Here is a 24,404-nt window from a genome sequence, read left to right on the forward strand (position 1 = left end):
TTGATGTTGGCCTCATCGGCCTCTCCACGAAATCGCCATCCCCACGGGAAAAGTTCACTGCCCCGAATCGTCCGGGCTAATCTATTTCCCTGCAGCTACGATCCTCCGGTTCCTGCATTCTTTGATGCTCCCTTCTAACCGATCCAGAGCTCCATTATTCATTGTCAGAAACAGCTGATAGAATGTAGAATGGCTCCTGCAGTCAATGGACCGGCAGCCACACTTCGCGTTCGGAGTCCGAGGCCGAAATCAACATTACATGGGCGAAATATTGTTCACGCCGTAAGATACTAAATTTATTCACCCGGCAAAGAAAAAAAGATACAAATGTTCAAAGCCTATCAAATACATTGGTACGAAGGAATCAGAAAATAAAAAAAGAAATGCAATGCCATCAGGAATAATGAGTAGAAATCACATCGCGGACGAGATTACCAGCCATGTGTATCACTAGCACACCACCTGGTATTCTCCGTGCATGTCATGTCCTTGCCCTTCTTTTTAGCTGACTCCCTTCCTCAATCGCTTCGGCATCAGCGGAGATCATATTTATTAAACATACATTAATGGACAAACGTCATCTAGAACGGACGGAAGCCAGTGGCTTGGGGCGTGATGCCATTCGCCTGTCCGTACACCATCGGCGCAGGTGCAGGCGTCGCCGGTCCTTGCGTCAGCATGAGCCGTGAGCCGCCCAGGATTGGTGTGTTGTCTTCCTCCTTCTTATGCGACACTTCCCGCGCCTTGCGTTCTTCATTGTCCTTCTTAAGCATCTCAATCGTACGTGTTTGCTCGCAGAGGAAGTTGATCATGAAGGGCATGGTGAAATCATGAAGACCATGGCGCCACGACATCTCCAGGATGACATCGGGGCGGATGAGATCGTAGCAGGCGTACAGCATGCCCACGTAGCACTCTCGGCTGCCGATGTCGACAAACTAGACACAGTCAGCGAATTGTTTCAATGAGAAAAGAGATTGATGAGGGATAAACTTACGTAGCGAAGAAGCTCCTCAACCACGTCCGACTTGCCAGAAATCGCCGCGGTCTCAATGGCATCCTTGTATAGCTTGTCCTGCTTGGAAAGTGCAATCGACTTCTCCCAGCGCTTGTTGTTACGGTAGATGTTCGCCGCAATCTGCCGGAAGAAGATGAGGTCATGCTTCTCGAGACGCTGGGCCAGCTGCACCGCATCAAAGTTGTCATAGTTGTCTACCGAGTCGCGCAGAGTCTTGTAATCCTCCTCCTCAATCAAGAGGTCGTTGATGGCATCATTGACGGCCCTCTTGTTCTGAGTCTGGACGTTCAACAGGAATGGCTTGATTAGAGGGATGTTGTCCGAGCTCTGGAAAATGCGTACAACACGGTTCACGTCGATGCGAGGGGTCAGGACCTGGAGTAGATCTGTAAGGAGCAAAGGCTGCTCCTGCAGGTAGAAGTTCAGAGCACGATAATAGATTTCCAGATTGGCAACCTTAACAATGATATCCTTGAATGAATGGTGTTCCCAGGCATCCGCGGCACGCTCCATCATCGCCAGAGCGGCGTTGTCCCACTCGTCGTAGTGACAATACAAGAATACTAGCTCTGGCCAGAGATTCGCTTCCTCACAGGCGCGGATCATCTTGGGGATGTTGATGCGGGACCAGAAGAGCTTGAGGTGCTCCATGACCCGGTCAGGGTGATACTTGGACAGAGCAATGCCAAGCTCGGTGAACATGCCCATGTGGGCCCTCTCCAGACCCAGACCGGCTTCGAGCACACTGATCAACTCGTCGAAGTAGCCATTGCGCTCGTATTGGCGCACAAGGTCCTGCAGCTCCTCGGCATGAACAATCAGGTTGAGACCGCAAATCTGGGCGAGACGGAACTCCTTCTTGTCAACACAGGCCTGGTGGACTTCCTTCCAAACCTTGACGCTGTTGGCCTTGCGTGCACACTCGACTGCAGCCTGGTAATCTTCCAAGTGCACCAGGGTGGTAGCCAGCTTGGCCCAGTTGGAGATGCTCGTGTAGAAGATCTTGGCTGCCTGGTGGTAGCCTTCGGCATAGGCCTTGTCACCGGACGTTTCGATATCGGCCACGTTGGTGGTACGAAGGAAGTCCTCGAGCTCCGGTAGCTGGTCAAGACGGGCATAGCAGAAAGCAAGGGCGGTGTCAATGGCTGGCTCCCGCAATGTCTTACGAGCCATCTTGAGATATTTGACAAGGTCCTCGTCTTTGCCGGCATGAGTGGCAGTCTCAATGACCTCCTGGTAATTCGAGGGATCATTGGCACGGATGTAAGATTCGATCGAGTCAGACACACGAAGACCGTCAAGCTGGGCCTTTGCAACCTTGCTCCACACATCCGGCAACTCAACGCGCTCGGCAAACTCTTGAGCACGGTCAATGCTGACAATGTTCTCCACAAGAACATTGACGGCAGCAATGTAGTTGTTGACCTTCTTATAGATCTCGAACGCTTCCTCGTACAGCCCGACGGAGATACACATCTCAGCGATCTCGTCAGCGCTGAACTCAGAGAGCTGATGAATGTAATCCATCAGACGTCCCTTGTCAGCCTTAGCTGCCGTCAGCATCAGAAGGTTCTGCAAGCTACCATTGTCGCTGAAGGGCGAGGGCTCGAGGATGATCTTCTCCAGGAGCTCGATAAGCTCGCCAGGAAGGTCGGCCTCAAGGAACGCCTTGACGGCAACGGAAACCTTGTCGGGCTCAGTCGATTCAGGAACTGCCGTTGCGATGACCTGGTCGACAAGAGAACGGCGGTGCATGTTATTCTCGCTCAGGACGAACGACCAAATCTCGGGATCAGCACGCTCAACAAGGTAACGAGCTTGGGCCCGGTACATGGCGTTCTCATTGGTGATGTTGATGAGTTCTAGGTCATTCTGTCCCTTCCTGTAGGCAATGTAGGCCAGGTTCGGATCACGCTTCTCGCAGTATTTACCGACGGTCAATGTGTCATACAGGTCGTTCTCCTTGAGGAACTTCTCGGGGTTATTGTTGCTGTCGATGTAAATCTTGGCAAGAGCATTGTAAACGGCCTGTTGCTGATTGCCAGTCGCCAGAGTGGCTTCAAGGAAGGGCAAGAGCAGCTTCAACCTATTTCGAGTCTCAACCTCAGAGACGAGCTCGTCAATGGGGACGACAGAGGGCTCGACGGTAGACAGAAGGTTCTTGATAATAGCTTCATCACAGTCAACATCCAACAAGCCTCCAACGACGGCTGGAGTACGAGAAGGGTTGACACGCTGCACATAGACCTCGATGGATTTGTATTGCTGGTTCTGGTATAGGTAGAGAACCAAATCGTGGATGAAGTTGAAACGGTCGCAGACGATGATGAGAGGAAGCTGCTCGGTCAACTTGGCTTCTTTCAGGAAATTCTTGACCTTCTCTGGGTTGTAATAGTTGCTCTCGCGACAGATGCGCTCGACCTCGGTAAGCTGGCCCATGGCCGTAGCAGCCTCGATGTACTTGAAATGAACCTCGGGGTCCTCACTAAGGTTGACGATGCTTCCGAGATAGTAGTAGAGACCCTCAGCGGTGCGGTACTTCTCGAAAAGGCTGATGAGTTGACCAGGCCCGAGGAGATCCGAGAACTTGGTCGCAAGTTGAACAACAGCCTGCAAGTTCTGGCGAATGTTCACTTCCAACATGGTGTCCATGCAGTCAAGAGTCTGCTCCACGGAAAGGCGGCCAAAGTAGTTCATGAGCCATTCAGGGTTCAACTTGTCGGTACGAACAATGTTGCGCTTAATTACCGCAGGGTCATCGGTGTTTTCCAAAGCACGCTGAATGAGGCCGGCATTCTCGCAGAGCTGGGAGATTCTGGGACGATCATAGTGGGTGAAGATCTCGTTACCAAGGATAGCATCTGCAACCTGGGGAGCGTTGACCAGGTTCATCTCAAGCAACCGTGTCTGCAGGTGGCCATGCTCCGGCTTGTTGTCCTTGAGGGCATCGAGCAAAAACGACGTTGCCTGCTGAATCATGTTCTGCGACAGGAACACGTCCACAACGCGGTCGAGGTCAATGAGTGCGCCGCTTTCCTCGTTGGCGAGCTGGGCCGCGAATTCGGCACCCTTCTCGGGATTTACACGGACAATGTGCTGCAGAAGTTGAGTGTAATCGGGCTGGTATCCAACTTGCTTCGAATAGGTGAGGATCTTGTCAAATTGACCAGTCTCGGCAAACCCGGCAATGACCTTGTGAGGTACATTGGCTTGCAGATAGATGGACAAAGCCATGTTCATGTCGTATGGTCGCACGATGTCTCCAAGTTCCTCGGAAGCTTCCAGCTTATTCTCATGCATCCATTTCTCCAGCAAGTGCTTCCTGTTCTGTTGCAGGACAGGGCGGACAAGCTCAACACTCTCATACTTGTTCAGGGATCCCTTGTCCAAAAGCATACCGAAGTACTGTAGGATTACAGACATCTGCTGGCCAGTTTGAGGCGCGTTCTTGAAACGGTTGATGGTCTCTGGTGTCCGGAGGAAGCCTCGGGGAGAGTTGGCAGCGATCTTGGCAGCTTCGGAGTAATTGCCTTGCGCCAGCAGGTTGTCGAACTGCTGCTGGTAGAGGTGATCCGCTCCAGGAAGGCCAGCCTTGGAGGCGAGCTTCACCGCAAGTCCAGACATGGCAGGATTCTCCATCAGGTACTGGATAATAGTTCCCTCGTCAACGCTGACCGACAGGACTTGACCCTTACGGTTGACACCAACCAGGCCGGCACATTCTGAGTCGGGGGCTGTAGTGAAAATTGTTTCGCTAGAGATACGATTCATGAAGATGCAGGTTCCGGTTTCGAGGTCGTAAAGATGAATGAAACCATACTTCGTAACGAGGTAAACGATGTCGTACTTTCTGGACACCTGCATAGCGACCGGGAAATCATTGACTGCTTCTTGCGGGAAGTACACTTCCACAGCCTTCTTCTGGAAGCGCGGGTTCGGCTCCTGGTGGTCGATCTCGGCGATCTGCAGTTTCGCGCCGGTCTGAGTACGAACAGCGAAGGTGAACAGCTTGTGCTCCAAAGGAGAGCCTTCGACTCTGATTGAAGCGAAAGCTGCCGCGTGTCCTTCAATAAATTGCGAAATTCCACGATCTTTGGAATACAGTTGCATTGAACCCACAACACGTCCCTGCTGTTGGCTGATACCGACCACGACCATCCACTTCTCGTCGTCGTTGACACGGTAGTTGATAATTTGGCAGCCCTGGCAGCAGTGATTGTCAGTTACCACGAGTCGAGCAATGTGTTGGTCTTTTTGATTTCCGTCACACTTACACTCAAGTTTGGAAGTCTGTCAAAGATCTTGAGAGGCTGGTTCTGGGTTGGATCAAAGACATCCCAGTGGTAGACTGATGCCTCGGTAACCAAACCTAGACTCTTTTCACTGAACCACTTCCAGTAAACAACGTCTTCATTCATGACAGCAGACTTGAGCTTCTGCTTTGCAGAGAGGTCAAAGATCTGAATTGTTCGACCCTGAGCTCTGAGGGCGATGATGTTCTTGGTCCAGTGCATAATGGCACTGTCCGCATTGATCGGCCGCTTGATGACTTCATTGTTGTTCTTGAGGTTGACGATAATGACTTGAGGCTTGTCATCTTCATTGAGTTTTTGCCTCGCGCAAACGAAATGATCCGATTCTAAAGTCTATCGAGCAATGACACTACGGTTAGCAAGCTTCGGTCAGATCCCTGTTTTAGGAGCTGCGCCTCTATGCTGTACTTACACATGAGTTGAAGCCAATCGATTGTGGCTAGAAGGAACAAAATGTAAGCAGATATTCACGACAGTTAGATATAAAGGAGAGGCGCGTCCGGCATGCCGGCATGCGACACCCTGGTTTGGCAGTAGATGGCATCAGGCAGTATCGGATGGCAGGACATACAGCAATTTCGGCATTTGTCAGCTATAGTAGAAGAACCAGATATTAGCACTCTCTGGCGACGAGCGGAATGAGATCAACACATGAGGGAGGGGAAATACATTGATAAGCTCCGTGAACTTGATGGGAAGAGGAGCCATATTTACCAAGGCCGCAAGACGACCTTACCCGCCCAACGAAACGCCGCTCAAAAGAAATCAACTAAGCTTGAAGTGAAAAGGTGAAGGGAATAACGGAAAATTGAAGCTAAAGACAGCGAGAAAGAAGGTAAAAGTGAGGAAATAGAGGAAGGTAGATGAGTAGGGAGAGGGATATGTAGGTGGATTAGCAACTGGGGGAAGCGGGAAGTGACCTCAGGAGGCCGACGCTGTTGTCGTTGCTGAGGTGTCGCTTATAGGGACGTCACGTGCAAAGGGGCAAGCAACGGTGCCTGAGAACGCCTGCGGTCAGCGTTTGTTTAAGGACAATGAGAATGAAGATGAGGCGAATGAGAGAAGTGAATGAAATGAATTAGATTGAATGAAATGGCCAACCTCCTGGGATATTAGGGACTGGTTAAAGTATTCAATTGGGAGTTTGTGTTTGCTTTTTCTATTTTTATGGTCTTGGTCGAGCTCCCATAGGTGATAGTGAGGCTCACAGGCACGTGGATAGCCTGAGGCCCGTTTTTAAGTGACAGGTGCCAGAGTCTCTTTAGCCTAGTGTTTGGTATACTTCAGTTTTGATTCACTACCGCCTGCAAAGTAGACGGTATCTGAGCTGAGCTGAATCAAAGATGGTCATTGAAAAAGCACTTCACTACAGGAGGCTCAGGTGAGACAAACTAATCAAGACCCCATCTCAATTTGAGATGGACTCCTGGAATGCAAGACTATAAAGATTGATCGACTCTTTTTTACAGATGGGAATGCGCATTCGCGTCATGCAGTCACACTCTTGGTTTCATTCAGAACTTATGGGGTCTCGAGACATATGCTGCCATCCCATGAATCCTCATTACCGCTCGCGTATGGCACATAGCACGCCCATACCCGAGTCTACCTAGAATGCCTCAGTGGCAAACTCGTTCATGTCAAACATGTCCAGGTAATCTGGCTCGGGAGATGAAAGACACTCTGTCGCTTTCTCTTATCCGGCTGCTCAATCCAGACTCAATACTTCTCGTTTTGTGGGGCTGTGTACTCATTAGCTACCATTCCTGCAATAGTCATGAGATTCGACCAACCTTGGGCTTACGAACATGTTGACATGCCTATCAGTTCCGCTGCGATGGGTGCAGCGTCAGCATCGGGGCGCAGTCCTCTGCATGTCATAAAACGAACCTATATGTCCAGACGTGGCCACTGCTTCCTGTCCTTCCTCCTAATGCTTCGTGAAGTTGATCTGCGGCTGTTATAGGAGTCGCTCCTGGTACAGGCGGGTTCGTAACCGGAAGTTTTGCCAGCCTGAGCTTCCACATCTCTTGGTGGTGGGGAGGTTGCTTGGCTCCTCCTTAAGGCCGAGACTGCAAACAACTCGGTCAGCACAACCCATGTATGGAGGGCAAAGCCGCAACGAAGCACAGGTATGTGGTCACGGCACCCATTTCCCTGGTCCCTTGAGCCTCGGTCGATCCATCTTCTACAATCCAGAAGCATATGCGTCCTCCCGGGCATGCCCTAGATGCAACCAATGTTATACCTGATATCAAGTCAAGCAAGACGAAGGTCGTGGTGACCATAATCATCTATGGCCACGGGAACGTTGACCAGTTATCTCCACCAGTGTTGATCTATCATTTGTGGCCTCTCTTCCCTTCTATTCATTCGATATTTTAAACACTACACTTCCTGGTCTGCGAGGTCGAAATATGGTTTGCGACACTCAGTAGCATCTGGGTCAACTTCACGATGTCAGAATATAGATGCAACTTCGGAACTATGGGAATAGACGACCACTGTTGTCAGGGTCGAAATCAACGAATACAGTGACGTCTGCGCTACTTGTGGGCCAATCCGGAGCGAGCAGCTCAACACCACAAGCTGACGGCCATTGTTAACAATATACGATATACACCTGACGCAGGCATACGGCCCATCGAGACATCACATACCAGGGAACGAGTAGTACTACCTCTGATAAATATATACGAGAGAGCAGTATTCGCTACCTAGCAGACCTCGATGTATGGTCTTACCCCTGGGTCGGATTTCCGTGGTTCCAGGGGCAGAGTTGTGGTTTCTAGGGATAAACCAGGGGCGTGTGCCAGGCCCAGAGGAGATTATGTTTTATCTGTCGATCCGAGTATAACAGCCTTGAGGGCCACCCTACCTTTCGCATCTACGAGCCTCATTGCTTGTGTCACTTCTGACAGGCAGTAGCGGGCCACTGTGCAGGACATGTGTGGCTGTACTTGTCGATGCTGCAGGCGGGCTGTCCAAGCTTCTTACATGCATTTGTACCTGCACCCGTCGTCATTCTCCTAACCTGTGGGATGTTGCGATACTTAGACCTCAGCAAACTATGTATTTCCGCCTTGCAGTTGGATGTTGAGCATAGATAGAATGGAGGGAGATAATGTGAATCCATCGTCCTGGATGCCAGTCAATTGGCGACAAATGAATTTGGGGTTGGGGGGGGAAGGGAAAAAGGAAAAAGAAAACAAGATTTACAAAAAATGCTCACAAGCGGATTTGAACCGCTGACCTCATGATTACTAGTCATGCGCTCTACCAACTGAGCTATGCGAGCTCTTGATATTAAGCCACCTTTAACTTTGTCTCATATACAATTGTCACATTAAAGTGTGCCCTCGCTGTCTCTTCGTCGTGATGTCATCAATAATCTTGAGTCTTCTCCATCACTCTTATCCCGTACCCTACCGTACCTTCTGGGTCAACTTGGGATGGTTAGATTTAGCTTTTCAACTCAGTAGATGCTCTCTCTCGGTGGGAGCCAAGTCCATCCTAGCATCTGTTCCTTGGTTCTTTCGAGTGGTTCTCGGTTCTGGGACGGTGGTACCCATGGCCAGGGCCGATCCCAAGTATATTTCCGCGCAGGCCTGACGCATAGAGACCAACACCGCCAACGATGCACCCAAATAGCAGCAGTCTACGTGCTCAACCAGCTAAATTGTATACTCACACCGTCGGAATTTCGATAGGCAGCAGGAGCTATGTGCACACGTTTTGAATCGCCTCAACAGTCATTCGACCCGCGACCTTCAATCGAATCCCTTCAATAAATCCACCACGACCAGATACCCGCGAACGTACCTCTCACAAAACACTGTAAACTATCCCGGAAACCTCAAGGACCTAGGTCGGTCACAGCATGAAGCTCCGAGATCCAGCGACGCGCATCGACCGTACTCTACCAATCGCCATAGCAGAGACCTTGCTCGCAACGTCCTGTAGATACCAAGTACTCTGACCAAGGCACTAAGGTATGACACACTGCAGATCATGCATCCAGCCGAGCGACAACCTTACTCCAATTGACGTGTCACATCTTTCAGCATGGTATTCAAGCGCTAATTGCATCCCTCATTTGGTAGAGCGCGCGACTCTAATCACGAGGTCTCTGGTTCAGATCCGCGTGTGTGCATTTTTTAGCTGATTTCTTATTTTCAACCCCTGATGCAGACAGTGTGTCTACTGTTAGTGTATTACACAGCTACAGCATCCCACAGAGAGCATAAACATAAATGAAGTGGTACTGAGTTGAATCTATACAAGGTTCTGTTCGTTAAGGGCGCTATTCACAACGCCAACACATCCCATAATCACATCAAAGACATCAAGCACTTTTGGACATGACTCCCTTAGAGGGCCATTGATGTTCATACTTATAAGGTCATCACAAGACTACACAAGCATCACTGCGGTATCATCGCCCACTGAACAATCGTAAACTCTGCACACTTAGTGGTGGAACAGACGAGTGCCCTGTTCGACGAAGATGATACCAAGCTTCTCGGCCGTCTCGAAGACAGGGCCATCGTTCTGGCTACCGCTGGGGGCAGCGATGTACTTGGCACCCGAACGGGCAGCACGGAACACGTTGTCGATGAAGGGGAACTGTTTGACTCTCATCAGCACAAGCTATACAACATACAATAGAGTGGCCAAGAACTTACGAAAGCGTCGGACGAGACGGCAACCTCTCCCATCTTCGACAACCAGCTGTCACGCTCCTCCTGGGTGAAAGGAGCAGGGACCTCCTCGAAGACACGCTCATACTCGGCCTTCTCGATATCGTTGCGGGGGGTCTGTCCGGAGCAGAGAAGATCGATGGCGTTGCTCTTGTCAGCACGCTTGGTGCCGGCCTTCCACTTGATGTTCAGCACACGCTCGTGGAAGCGCATCCACCAGTTGTCGGCCTTGTCACCGGCCAGACGAGTGCAGTGGATACGGCTCTGCTGACCAGCGCCCAGACCGATGACCTGGCCGTTCAGGGCGTAGCAGACCGAGTTAGACTGAGTGTACTTCAGAGCGATGGTGGCCACAGTGAGATCCCGCAGAGCAGAGTCGGGAAGGGTCTTCAAGTCCTTAGGAGTGATGATGGTGTTGAACGTCTTTTGGGGCGAGATGACGACATCGTTGCGGTGTTGGCTGAGCTGAACACCGTACAGAGTGCGAGTCTCCTCGGAAGCGGGGCCGTAGTTCTCGTCCATCTGCAGGACAAGGTACTTGCCACCCTTCTTCTTGGAGAGGATCTCTAGCGCCTCAGGGGTGTAGCCAGCAGCGATAACGCCGTCCGAGACCTCGCGGGAGATGATCTTGGCAGTGGGGACATCGCAGACGTCGCTGAGAGCAAGTAGATCTCCGAAACTGGACATGCGGTCCGCGCCACGGGCACGAGCATAAGCCTGGGCCAGACCGGAAGTCTCGATACCGGCAATGTCATCGACCATGTAGACCTTGCGCTCCTTCTCGGTCAGGGGGACACCGACGGCCGCACCGGCAGGAGAGACGTGCTTGAAGCTGGCCGCAGCGGGGTAGCCGAGAGCATGCTTGAGCTCCTTGACCAAAGCCCAGGCGTTGAGGGCATCGAGCAGGTTGATGTAGCCCGGGGATCCGTTAAGAGCCTTGAAGGGCAGCTTGCCATGGAGCATGTAAGCAGAGGCAGGCTTCTGGTGAGGGTTGGCACCGTAGCGCAGAGAGATGTACTGCTCGCCGTTACCAGCATACTGCTTGCGGAAGAACCCCGAGATGGCAGTGTCGTAGTCCGCAGTGTGCTCAAAGGCCTTGAGGGCGTACAGCTTCCGGCTGTCCTCGGAGATCTCTCCAGCCTCCAGCTCCTTCAGGAACTCGGGGTAGTCCTGAGGGTCAGAGAGGATGGTGACACGAGCGTGGTTCTTGGCAGCAGCGCGCAGAAGGGTTACACCGCCGATATCAATCTCCTCAACGGCCTCGGCGATGGTGACGTTGACTTTGTTGACAGTCTCCTTGAAAGGGTAGAGGTTGCAGACGACGAAGTCGACCTTGGAAATCTTCTGGTCGGCCAGATCCTTCTCGTCGGACTCAATGTCACGAGCAAGGATACCACCGTGGACAGCGGGGTGAAGGGTCTTGACACGGCCACCGAGCATCTCAGGAGCGTGAGTAATAGCCGAGACATCCCTAACCATTGAAACACCATGTCAATGACCATCACTCTGCCTAAATGGGAGGAGCTGATAACTCACTCGACCGGGAACCCAGCTTCACGAATCAATCTGGCGGTACCACCAGACGCGAGCAGACGGACATTGTGCTTGACCAGACCCTTGGCCAGGTCCAGAAGGCCAGTCTTGTCGTAGACGGAGAGGATAGCTGTTTTTACAAAAGAAGCGTGCAAGCTTGAGTCAGCCCAATGCTCGTTCAATTCCATGCGAGTAACAAAAACTCGGATAGTGGGGAAGCATCCGGCCAGTCTACTACTTGGCGAGCAACAGACCCCAGCTCCGATTGAGGGGAAGAAAAGGTTGTGAAGATGTCAAGTATGGACATACCTGACTTTTGTTGAGACATTGTGAGACACTGACTGTGATGGACACTGGGACACGACAAAGTCAGAATCGAGCCCCGACAGAAATTGAGGGGGGTGTTAGAGTATGGAAAAAAGTTCAGATGACAATCATGACCAGAAGGGAAGCCCCGCCTGGGAGTCAACTGAATTGGACTGTGTGGACGATAAGTCTATTATTGAGGACTCTGAGATCTTACCTGAGGATATGACAGTCTGAATAGAATGAGGAGAAGTGTCACGGTCCCTGTCAATCACAGTAACGAGAAGTATCTGCAACAATTAAAGCTTTTCTAGCTCTGCTCATCCCACCGCGGGGTCAATCATGATCCTTCCCTTCCCTTCCCCCTCTGAGAATCATGGCCGCTCTCGGACTGGCTGTATCATTACAGATGATTACCAGAATAACCGTCCCACTTCCCTTCTCCACCTGGTAATTTACAGCCTTAGTGTGTAATGCAATTTCAAAAAAAAGACCCCTGAGCTGTCTTCACATGATTTTCATATATGCTATGCAAAACATGCTTACGTAATTGTGCTCTGCACATCCGCCCAGGTCTCCCAAAATCACATGATACAGCACAGACCACCTGTCCCCAACGCGAACACAAAACTCGCTCTGCTTGAAAACTTCTTTCCCTTTTCTTTTCTTCTTTTTCTCTCTTCATGAACAACGCAAAAAACAACATTCTTTCAAAAGCGTTCCTACGAGGATTATCCTCTTCTACGGAAGAGATAGGCCTATGAAGTACGGAAATCGTCATATAGAATGGAGAGGGATTGTGGGAAACCGCAAAGGGCCGATCTTGGGTGCAGTGTCTGACTTGATCTCGTCTAATGGCGAGTTCGGTGGAAGGGACTGCAATGATTGGCTCTACAGCCTTTGTAGAATCCCTGAGTATGTGTATGGTGTCTTCGTGTGTGGTCGAAGTGGCTGAGGACACGGCAACTTGAGTAGCTGGAGACATCACCATTGACATCGTAAGATCCCACCCAAAGCTTGGGCCTTCAGGCCTAGGGCATGGGATGATCATGATTATTTCCATTATCCTATCATGAAGCTATTCTATGCTAAGAGCCCTATCTATCGATGGTGACCAGTGCCACGAAGCTACCTGGAGCCGATCAACCCAAACCAAGCAACCTAAAAATGAACACAAAACGGGGAAAAAAAATTGAAGGAGGCTATTTGAGCCCGTCTCTGCTTGTACCTCCGATGGCAAGTTGCCGGCCGACGTTGCCAAAGCAGACGCAGGCGCAGAAGAGAACACTTGCGAGCCATATGCGGATGGCAACACCTTCCTGGGTGAGGCCTGTCACCAGTCCATATTCCCCGACTGTGCCGTTCAGCAGAGGAATGGTAGTCGCAGAAGTATCTGTGGGCGTTGGGACCAACTCCGGCTTGAGCCCCAGCACCACACCTGTCCCGGCCAGTCCAACCACGGTCGACAATAGGAAGCCTGCCTTTGTGCGGTCAATGAGGTACCACAGCACAGGATTGACGAGAGCAAGAGTGGCAGATGCCTGAGTCGTTGACTCCCAGGGGAGTTTCCTCTGTGCATCAGAGTTTAGTCAGCGTTACAAGCCCGTAGGTAGATAGATGGAGCGATCGGAAAAACAAAAGAATCGGAATAACTTCCTTACCAGAGCAAACGCAATTCCAACAAAGGCCCCAACGCTCCGAGCCACTGTAACCCAAGCAGGGGTACGATCTTCGCTGGAACGATTGTTCCCATGCCCTTTGACGGTCCGGGAACGATCCGTATCCCACTCCCCAGCAAAGGAATCCAGCCAGGGAAGCACATTTCCCAGAGCCACTCCAGCCAGACCCCACAAACCCAGGTAGTGCCATGAATCATAGTAGCGAATATTCTCCAATTTCACCGGCGTGATCCAGTGATTCTCATGCAAATGGACCGTGATAACTCCGTAGACCACACCGAACCCAAAGAGAAGCGCGCTTCGTAACACCTGAGGCAGAATCACCCCACGGAATAGCCCATGGATGAGGCGCGACCGAGTTCTCTGCACAGGGCCACTCGGCGTCTCAAGAGCTGTTTTAATGTTTGGTGGATTCTCCGAGCTAGGTGTTTGTGCCTCGGTGCCCCAGGGGCTCGACTCATCTCGGGAGCCTTCGAATGCGGTCGGAGAATAAATGCCATAAAGCGTAGACGACGTCAGATTCATGATGGAAGCATTGCGGCTTACGCTGGTCGAACCGGCGTCCTTGGGATTGAGCAGGTCAGGGTTGGCGGGCTCCGCAGGAGTAGGAGCTTCGGACGATTCGTTCGAAGCAGGCGTAAGGTCGAACACTCGCCGCGGACGAGGACGAAGAATGGTGGGTTCATCAGACATGACAGGTGGTCTGCCGAATAAAGATATGGTATGTTTCGCGGTGTGAGAGCCCGACAGAAATAAACACAGTCTGGTAGTTGTGATCTCTCGAATCCAAATATGAGTTCGATATCGACAGGCTAGGTGAAGGTCACGATCGAGAGTCCGCTGGTTTTATATCATCGAAAATAACTCAATGCTGGTTAAATGAATGATCGAATGCCCCCTCTCAGTAAATCGATCTCTGCAGTAAAGGAATAGCCAGCCTGGTGGTGGACACGGGACTGGGTGGAGACACCGTGAGGGAGGAAAAAAGGGAGGAGAAAGAGGTCAAGGACCTGTCAGGTGTGCAGCGACAACACTGGAAGCTGCTCTAGCTGTACAGCTGCAGCAATGACAGCGCAAGTTATCGAATAAGCGAAAGTTCGAAACTATGAGGAGACGAGGGAAGGACGACAGAAGCCGACTCGTTCAAGACCTGGAGTGGAGCACACTTGCAGGTGAAAGTGAGCGGGAAGATTCGCTGTGATCGGCGGATTTCTGGGGACACAGACGTTGGAACGAGGAGGAGTATCGTGCAATTCTGGTTGAAATTCTATAAAAATGCGAGATGGCACGGTTACAAGTGTAACCTGGTATGAGGATAAACACAATGACAGAGATGCGATAGATATCTTATGAGTGTGGATTTTGTTGTGCTGTGAACAGATCCGAGATTTAATTGAGGTTAGACACGAGGAGGCGACGGATGCGTTCACATGTCAATAATCATTGTTGAATCAATACTAGTCTATGTATGGTGACTTCGCAACCATCCAGGGTTCCCCTCCCAACAAGACACACAGACACTACAGTCTCTATGATATTTCAAGTCTGCCACTCCGTATATACTGTAGTAAGTGGAATTGGAGATGATTCATGGGTTGACTCTACAGCTCCATGGCTGCACTGCAGCGCCAGCCATCTCTCCACTTGAGATATGCACCACAGCCCTGTATGGAGTCAAAGATGGACTGACATTCCTTTCGTTGGCCAATAACGAAATTTGATTCGGTTCTACTATGTCTCCGATGTGCTTGGCTGACGAAAAGCTCACTGCGACTTTGAGCTTTCCCGTTTGACTCCGACGCTGGATTTATCGGATTTATCGGTCGCGTGTTGTTCGATGTCTCTTCATCATGAACTTGACATAAAAGGCTGTAGAAGAAAATGTCGCTTAATATGAGCAGAAGTGGGCAGTTCTGGCTAGTCCTGAGTCATTCTGAGTACATGTCTGTTCTGAACACTCATAATCGTAGGTGGCTGCTGTACTCTGCTATGGTGCCAAGATGGACATGGTCACATAAGCAAAGACACATTAAGTATCTTGAAAGGAATAAGGAGGAAGAGAGGAAGTCAAAATAAGAAACAGGGTGCTAGAATATGAAGCATCTAGTGTGACTTGTAGGAGCATTCCGCAAGGAAACCAAATCATGGAAGCGGTGTTTCTACTACTCTTTGCCCTCGTCTAGGACAGCGGTAGTATCACCAGCAACAGAAGAGGTCTCGCTGGCAGCGTATCCATTTCCACCCTCGAAAGTCGAGGAGTTTTCGTCCACGTCGACTCCACCCTCTCCGTCGTCGAGATCCTCCTCATCGTCAACTTCGTCGTCGGAGGATAACGCTTCTACGTCGTCATCCGCATCACCGCCCATGAAACTATCCTCATAACCAGGCTCTGCGGGGCGCGAAGAACGATCGTCGCGATCCGCAGCATCATCCTCATCGCCACTTCCTTCCCCTAGCAGTTCACGATCCAGGTCGTCAAGACCTTCGCCGTCGAGATCGGCATCCTCATCGGCCAGACGGATGGAAGGAGGCAACGGTGAGAGCTCCTGATCTTGCGAAGGAACGTCGAGATCATCCTTGCCTGCCACACCTGAAGAGGCACCTCCAGCAGCGCGGCTAGGGCGACTTCGGCTGCTCTTGGAGCGGGAGGACGAAGCAGTTTGCCCCTTGGAGGCCTCGCCGCCGGCCGCCGCACCACCAGCCTCTGCTTCGGCGAGCTTTCGTCTCGCATTGCGCGCAGCACGGGCTCTGCTACGAGCGGACATCGAGGCTCGCCCACTCAGGTCAAGGGCATCCATGGCATAGCCATTCTGCCTGGCTTTCTGGCGCTCCTCTCTCTCTTTCTTCCGGTCTCTCTTCGGACCATTCGCGTTTTCATAATCCCAGCGGTCAAGCCTTCTGGAGGCCTTACGGATCACAGATAAGAAGTAGCCCGCGGACTCTCCAAAGTCCTCTTCTTCCTCGTGGTGAGGGATCAAGCCACCTTTGCCCCATGAGACCTCCTCGTCCTCAGTGTCGTAACCTTCCGGAAGACCTTGCAATAAGCGACCGTAGCGTGCGAATGGCATTTCACTTTCTCTCTTCGATCGTAAAATCCGGTAAACCTCGGTTCTACGCTTGGCCAGGAGATAATCGATACGCTGGCGCCGATTCTGTTCGACAGCCAACTGGTGCTGGGTAAGTGGTCGAGGGCGGCGAGCTGAGGGAGGCTGACCAATAGTGGATTCGGTCACGAATCTATTCAGAATCGGATGACTTGATCCTGGAGGGGCCGGCGAGGAGGCGTCGGGGGTCTGCTCCATCTTCGTCTTCAAAATCAGTCGCTGCTGACCGACGGAGCGGTTGACAGACGACTCCCGCTTGGGTCGTTTGGACTCAGAACGCGATGATTGAGTAGGCGTCAAATAGCCTTCATCCTGATCCGCTGGACGCTTGGAAGGCGGCCGCATAGAGCTGGTTCCATTATAATCTTCGTCTACTCATAGACAATCCTGGTTAACGTATGACTACACATGGTGGAAAACTGAACCGAACTTACACGAAGGACCTTCTCCCGTGACCACCCTGTCGCTGTATAAGTAGTCAAACGGAGCTACAAAAGCGGTTAGCATAAGACTTTTCGAAGTCACGAAGGGAGATGGTCGGAATTACCCTTTCGGGGACGCTTCGGCGGCCTGGGTAATGGCTCGTCCTCTTCCAGAATGCCTATGACGACGTCAGCCCACGTACGGAAGGCAGAAAATGAGTTGACATCGCATGAACTTACGTTTACGCTCCAAGCGTTTTGTTTCTCCGTATTCGATTTCAGAGGGCGTATCCACGTTTTCCTCGTTTGCCTGCTCTTCCGTGAGGCTCTCGAAGCTGGGCACCTTGATTGGCAGGCCCTCGGTTCCTTCACCATCCTGGCCCGCGCCGAATGGGTTGTTAAGGGCGGCTTCACGCGAGTAATCACTCTCCAGATACCACCACATCAGCCATAAGAAAGCTCTTGCACGGCTCTTACTGCTGAGCGTGGATCTCATGACCAGGTCGAAGAAATCGCGGGGAGGGAAGAAGTGCAACTCCGACACCTTGGGAGCATACTGTGCGAGGACAAAGATGAGGTGCACCGGATTAGTTCGAGGGATGGGATGGCGCTTGATCTTCTCGAGCGTATTCGGCTGGTCGACATCCTCTGACGCACCCTTGAGGATGGATTTGAGACGGGGAGCATCCTGAAGCTGCTTGTATGCGTTGGGGTCCTGGTGCGCCTGCAAAGAAGGAATGGAGTGATAAGTCCGTAGTTGAGCGCGCATTTCTGGGAAAACTAGATTTGTCTCCGAGTCAGTCAAAGATGCAATGGCACAAGTTAAGGGGGGGGTGGAAACCGAGTCCGCGAAGAGGGCCGAGTGAAGAGACGAAGAGAAGGGCAAACCATACAGTTCAAAGTGGTGTTCATCCTCCCAAAGTTAACAAGCAGACAAACCATCGCCATATTGATGGCAGCTTGCTTATCGCTCTGCAGTTTGTCCTTGAGAATCTTGCTCGTCTTACTGCTCCTCGCCATCGCATCGATGTAGATATCCGCGAAATCCAAGTTCTTCTTGCCATCAGACCAGCGAGTGAAGACCGGTGTTTTATCCTCGAAGACAAGTTTGAGAAACTGGTACTGGATGTCCTTGCGCCAGAGCGGCATGCCATCTTCCTTCTTCAGATGCCTGATTTTGTTTCCCGAGTAGACGGAGCCAATAGTGCCATTCGCCTGACGTCTTATGCCGACCGTCGCGCTGACCGTGCTGTGCGCAGGCTGGTCGTCCTGGGGTTCGGACTGCGCAAACGACTCGTCTGCGACGTTGCTTTCGACGTCGGCCATCTTCGAAGGGATCCGTCAATGCAGCAATTTCTCGATGAGGTAGGTTATTGTCAATGGAGAAATTATCGATTGTCGCGAATGCTCGGAAATTGTGGATTGTTGTTTCGTGCCCCAGGTAGGGGGGGCGTCACACGCCGTCAGACTTGGGGACTCGAGGACCGCGAAGCGTGTAACTAACTGGTTAAGGGGAGGAAATGATGCCACAAGTTGAAGAAGAATGAGAGAAACTCCTGAGCGTTGGAGAAGAAAAAATGAAGATGAGGGCTGGATGCAATGATGATAAATATGATCGAAGATGGAGTCTGGAGTTGGATGAAGAGGAAAGAAAGTGGTTCGAGCAAAGGCAAAAGGAGCGTTGTGGGTGTTCTGGTGCCGATATTTCTTTCTGGCTTCCTTCCGGGTTCTTTTGCCTTGCCGGATCTTTGCTATACAGAGGTCATACTACTACTGTTCTTTAATCATCCCGTCTTCCCCTATTATTACCTCACAATGAGATAGATGTATTTGATATGAGCTCTTGAACGCTTTAATTAATGTTATTTAAATTCAATATTAGAATATTCGAATAAAAATTACTCGTTGTCGGATTTCGCCATTCCCCTAGTACCTTATCAATGCGAAGATGCTCAACAAGAGAGAGATGAAGCTCCAGATTATGTAAGGACTGAGAACATGGCCTTCGAGACGTACTCCATATTTATGTCAAGTTTGACCTGCTATTGTTACAGAAACACAACATCTCAAGACAGAAATATGCCATGTCTGTGTAGAGGAAGAGGAGGCTGGGAGTTTCCAGTCAATGCATTGAGGACTAGGAATACCCAAAGAGGTCACAATACCCACATTCCATCCAGGCAGTAAAAGGAACTTGTCACTGCTCATCACCATGAAGTCAGATCGAGAACATTTCCTGAAGGGCGACAGTTACGTGATGGCACAAGAGCTACAATGACATGGAGAAAAATAGAACTTTTTGATTGATAATAAGGTAGCTCTCTTCTCTCGAGACAAAGGGTCTCCGTGAGCTACGCCGTGCCGTTAGAAGGCCTAAAGCCCCAAGCTGCTCCTGACAGTAAACGATGATGCCTCCGAACCAGCATGAACATCAATGCGCCAGAAATCACAGCTATCCCTCCGAGGATCCGAGTAATGAAACAGAAAAAGACTCCCATTCAAATGTCAAGCCTCCACGGACCCCAGTGCAGAGAATATTTTGTGGACACAGCAGCTCAAGTCAACGCCATACACAATGCAAATAATCCCATCTATATCACTCGCATCGAGTAATTTATGCACCGCGGTAAAGAAAAAGGAAAGTACACACAAGGAAAAACAGGCTCGTGGACACGATTGCCACGTGCACTCGCCTCTTCTTTCATGCGGTGTGGATGCGCAGACCCGGAATCTCCGTCCAGAGTCGATGGAAAAAAATGACACATCTCGGAGAAGAAAGCATTGATGTCCACAAAAACAGGAATAACGCATGCACGTACGAGTAAGAACTCAGACGAAAGACACAGAACAGGCCCGCCTTTAGATACCGAAACCGTAGAGATCTATGTTGCAAGACACAGTCGATGCAGCTGCAATAGCACCGAGCATATGAAAACCATAAACAGTACTTTTCTGAAGACGAAAAGCCGGCACTCCCGCTCGGCGTGCATCGTTCAAGCGTACCTCCATATGGACGCTTGAAAAACAGGTAAGGGTATCTGAAAAAGACGGTCGTAACAGGAAAGTCAACGCGATCTATGATAATCATGCAATGCCGATCAAGGCGCTTCTATCCATACCGAGTGTATGGTTCGGAGCAGCGAGACGGAGATATCGGACCGCATCGAACGTCCCATGTCTAAGATGGAAAAGGCGGACGAAAAAAAAGCAATCGCGAAATGCTCAGCAGATAAAAAAAAAACCCACAGACCCAAATCGAGGAAACAAATAACAAATGAGATTGTAAGAGGAAGTCGTGGCAGTCGTGACAAAGCCGGTCCCGATAGTAGGTGGAAAAAGGAAAAAGGACGAAGAAAAGGTACTTCAAGACTCGTTTTCTGATCGTAACCATCAGATGAAAGGCGTAAGAGGAGAAGACGAGCCATTCAGACCCGACGGCCTCGCCAAGGACCACAACCTCCTAGGTAAATTACCACCAGGAAGAGGGTCCAGTGGGGCCAGAGGGGTTTCCGTAGCTGCCGCCGCCATAACCACCGCCGTAGCCACCACCACCACCGTAGGATGGGGCAGCACCGTAGCCGCCAGCGCCGCCGCCATAGCTGCTGCCACTGGGAGCACCATAGCTGCCGCCGAAGGAGGGAGCAGCACCGCCCACGTTACCACCCATACGACGCATATCGCGAGTGGCATTGCCGCCACGACCACGGCCTCCACGGCCTCCGCGTCCACCATATCCGCTGCCTTCGCGAGCAATGCTCTCCAGGAAGGAAGGAACCTCTTGGTGAGCCTCCTTGAGAAGGTCAATCAGCTCACGGACAACACCACGGTTGCCACGGTTGAAGAAAGCAGTGGCGATACCAGTGTTACCCGCACGACCGGTACGACCAATGCGGTGAACGTAGTCATCAATGTCGGTGGGGAGATCGTAGTTGATGACATGGGTGACATTGGGAATATCAAGACCACGAGCAGCAACAGCAGTAGCAACCAGAATAGGGCAACGTCCTGAGCGGAACATCTCCAGAGCACGCTCACGCTCACGCTGGGTGCGATCACCGTGGATGGCAGTTGCAGGGAAGCGCTGGTTCAGCAGGAAGTCCGACAGAGCATCCGCCATACGCTTGGTCTCAACGAAGATGAGAGTGAGACCGCTTGTGCCATGAGTGTGAAGGATATCAAGGAGGACGGAACGCTTGTCGTGGTCCTCGACATACTCAACCTTCTGAGTGATGTTCTCAGAGGTAGAGCCGACACGACCGACAGAGAGGAAAACGTAATCCTTCAGGAAGTCACGGGCAAGCATCTGAATATCGCGAGGGAAAGTGGCCGAGAACATCAGAGTTTGGCGCTCGTTGACATTGGGCATATCTTCACCCTCCACAATACGGCGAATCTGAGGTTCGAAACCCATGTCCAACATACGATCAGCCTCATCGAGAACCAGATACTTGATGTTGACAAGAGAGATGCGGCCACGCTCGATCAGATCAACGAGACGACCAGGGGTAGCGACCAGGAGATCGCAGCCACGCTCGATCTGACGGAGCTGAGAGCCAATATCGGCACCACCGTAAACGACACAGGGGCGAACCCAAGAGCGGTAAGCGAACTTGCGGGCTTCGTCAAAGATCTGAGAAACAAGCTCACGGGTGGGGGCGAGGATCAGGGAAGTAGGGTACGCCTTGCGTTGACGGCCGTAGCCGAACTGACCCGAGGCCTGGGCAGGCACGGCGGAAGGGCCTGTCTGGAAAGCCTGAGAGAGAATGGGGAAGAGAAAACCACCAGTCTTTCCGGAACCAGTCTGAGCGCAGGCCATGAGATCGCGACCGTTCATCACGATGGGAATGGAGTACTTCTGGACGGGAGTAGGGGTTTGGTAGCGAGCGAGCTTGATGTTGGAAATCAGGTGGTCATCCAGCGGAGGGTTCGTGAAGGCATTGACGGGCTCGGGAACATCTTGACCAGATGCTTCGACGGGGATGTCGTCGTAGTTGGCGAAGTTGATACCAGTGCTCTGCTTGGTGGGATCGTTGGGAACACCGAAAAGCTCACGCTCCAGGCGGGCGTTTGCGGGGCCTGGGACGTGCTTGCCGTCGCGCCACTGGCCGTCTCCAGAGCCTCTGGCAGAACCACCTTGAGAGCCGCCGTAGGAGCCTCCGTGTCCTGGGTGTCCGTAAGCATGTGGATCAAAGGGCTGACGTTGACCTTCTGTGGGAGTCCAGCTGTTGTTACCATTGGGGACATTGGGACCACGAGGGCTGAAATCAGAGGCGTTGGCATTCGCCCAGTTGCCACCGCGGGGAGCGTTTCTGCAAGAAGTCATGCCACGGTTAGCCAAAACGAACACAGACGAAGAACTTGACGTGAAGGCTGAAACTTCAGAAGGGATTGCATAATACGTACCTTGGGCCATTCCACGCGCCAGCAGCAGGACCAGGAGGAGGAGGAGCAGCGGCACCGTCGACGTTGGCGCCCGTGGTGCGCTGACGGAGATGGGGAGGGATGTAGGCAGCGCGGCCGTTCGAAGGGTTAGGACCAGCAGGCGCATGCTGAGATTCGTTGAGGGAGAGGTTTCCCATCTTCAAGCTGTCGGCCATGATTGCGGTGATTTTTACGAAACTGTATCAGACAAGATAAATGAGCAATCCGGTTCACCAGTTCAGTGTTTGAAGTCGAAATAATCGAATCTGTTGACTCTGGGGTTGCAGTTGTGAACGTACAATCGACGGTTTGCTTAGTGTTCTTTTAGCTCGAGAACGGACACAGACAATCTATTTCAGAGATTATCTGTTGTAAGGAAGGCTTGAGATTCTTTTCGAAATCAAGAATCTGTACAAGATGAGAGAAGAGAGAAACGTCAAACAAAATCGTGTCTCTCTATGAAGTGGCGATGTAGCAAAGGTCTCAGGCAGAGAAGTAACACAGGTTGGAAACTTAGAAGACCTGAAGGGAGGCAAAAAAAATGAAAACAGTGTTCTCCCAGATCTAACCCTCTATCAAATCTTGCAAAAGAAGAAAAGAAAAAGGGAGGAAGAGAAAGACAGGTAATTATTATGTGGAGAGAGACTTGGGGAGGGGAGAAAGAAAGAGGAAGATGGAAATTGAGATTAAGTAGTAGATGATAGATGGGAGGAGGGGAGAACGATGGAAGAGAGGGCGGAAGGGTTTGTGGGAAGGACGAGAAGATCCAGCGAAATGGAAAACCTGACACCAGGAGGCGAAAAAAAAAAAGAAAAAAAATTCAAAAAACGTAGAGTAAAAGAAAAAGGAGAGGAGAGGGTCTGACTGGATATCCAGATAACCATACAGGCTGGGCCCAGTCTTTTTCTCTCCATTGAATTTTCACCATTTTTGTGTTTTATCACCTTTTTTGTGTTTTAGTGTCCTACAACATCTTACTGAGGTACTACTATTGAATAATAGGTAAAATAGAATCATGATCAATTATTATGAGTATCATGAATGTCTTAGTTTCAGGTATACTACTAGGTTCCTAGGTAGGTTTCTTCACGTGCTTCAATGTCAATCAGGGCGAATTTTGCAATGATTACGGAGTGCATATGTCTTCTCTGGCTCAGGCTCAGACACCTTAAAGCAAGGTAGAACTCCGTAACTTTGTATTTGTGGACCTGCTCAAAAGGCTAAATGAAATCGAATTCACTTACGTCTAAGGTACAGAAGGGATAGGTACTTGGATACTATCAAGTTATCAACATCAACTATATTATCTCAAGCTATTGAATCTTGGGTGCTCAATAGTATCATCCAGGCAACAAAAAGCAATGTTGTTTATTCCTACACTCTTTGTAGTTTCAGAGTCAGCACATTGTTTGACCCACGAGAAGAGAGTCAACTTTGGGGTACAGAGTATCTACGTCTCTGCTAAGACGGGGTTACGCTTGATTTCATCCTCATACTACTACTCAGTACTAATACCAAGAAATAGTAAGGTACCTACTACTGCTTTTCGAGCGTATTAACCCCACAAGTGACATGTTCCAGATTGCCACTCTCTACTACTACTATGATTCTATGCCTGGCTCATCGGATAGACATTTGCCACCGCCTACTGGCGGCGGCATTCCGGACTGTACAATAGTAGGTCAAACGTACCACCACACAGCGCCTATCGAGCTTAAATATCTTGCTTGAAATATGTATTCTGTATATGGGTCTTTATAGACTGCTGAGGTTGAACACCAACACTGTTGACTAGACCTCGTTCTTCTCATCAAACTGCTTTGCCTTCTTCTTGCTGATCTTCACCAAGATCACAACCATAGCGATGAAGATGGAAAGGAATGCAACGTTGCGAAGAGAATAAGGGGA

The 24,404-nt window shown here is 50.8% G+C and overlaps 5 protein-coding genes across 5 annotated transcripts; all 5 read right to left on the bottom strand.

Annotated features, from left to right (window-relative positions):
- Window positions 1-581: 581 nt before the first annotated feature.
- On the bottom strand, window positions 582-5,532 carry CDV56_100731 (clathrin heavy chain; the record flags this gene model as incomplete). The annotated part of the gene is made up of 3 exons (XM_026754350.1): window positions 582-938; window positions 998-5,221; window positions 5,293-5,532. The coding sequence occupies 3 exons, from the start codon at window positions 5,530-5,532 to the stop codon at window positions 582-584; spliced, it is 4,821 nt and encodes a 1,606-aa protein (XP_026615533.1).
- A 4,269-nt stretch (window positions 5,533-9,801) lies between these two features.
- Window positions 9,802-11,892, bottom strand: ADE17 (phosphoribosylaminoimidazolecarboxamide formyltransferase/IMP cyclohydrolase; the record flags this gene model as incomplete). The annotated part of the gene is made up of 4 exons (XM_026755693.1): window positions 9,802-9,957; window positions 10,017-11,502; window positions 11,568-11,694; window positions 11,874-11,892. 4 exons carry the CDS (start codon window positions 11,890-11,892, stop codon window positions 9,802-9,804), a joined length of 1,788 nt encoding a protein of 595 aa, XP_026615534.1.
- A 1,180-nt stretch (window positions 11,893-13,072) lies between these two features.
- CDV56_102509 (INSIG family protein) lies at window positions 13,073-14,242 on the bottom strand (the record flags this gene model as incomplete). The annotated part of the gene is made up of 2 exons (XM_026756128.1): window positions 13,073-13,441; window positions 13,532-14,242. 2 exons carry the CDS (start codon window positions 14,240-14,242, stop codon window positions 13,073-13,075), a joined length of 1,080 nt encoding a protein of 359 aa, XP_026615535.1.
- A 1,469-nt stretch (window positions 14,243-15,711) lies between these two features.
- On the bottom strand, window positions 15,712-18,401 carry CDV56_102844 (putative INO80 chromatin remodeling complex (Ies1); the record flags this gene model as incomplete). Its single annotated transcript, XM_026756463.1, has 5 exons — window positions 15,712-17,024; window positions 17,088-17,141; window positions 17,201-17,254; window positions 17,316-17,855; window positions 17,969-18,401. The coding sequence occupies 5 exons, from the start codon at window positions 18,399-18,401 to the stop codon at window positions 15,712-15,714; spliced, it is 2,394 nt and encodes a 797-aa protein (XP_026615536.1).
- A 2,143-nt stretch (window positions 18,402-20,544) lies between these two features.
- On the bottom strand, window positions 20,545-22,672 carry DED1 (DEAD/DEAH box helicase; the record flags this gene model as incomplete). Its single annotated transcript, XM_026757024.1, has 2 exons — window positions 20,545-22,384; window positions 22,479-22,672. The coding sequence occupies 2 exons, from the start codon at window positions 22,670-22,672 to the stop codon at window positions 20,545-20,547; spliced, it is 2,034 nt and encodes a 677-aa protein (XP_026615537.1).
- Window positions 22,673-24,404: the final 1,732 nt, after the last annotated feature.

This window comes from Aspergillus thermomutatus (genome assembly GCF_002237265.1).
Source record: "Aspergillus thermomutatus strain HMR AF 39 chromosome Unknown NODE_63, whole genome shotgun sequence".
Taxonomy (NCBI): domain Eukaryota; kingdom Fungi; phylum Ascomycota; class Eurotiomycetes; order Eurotiales; family Aspergillaceae; genus Aspergillus; species Aspergillus thermomutatus.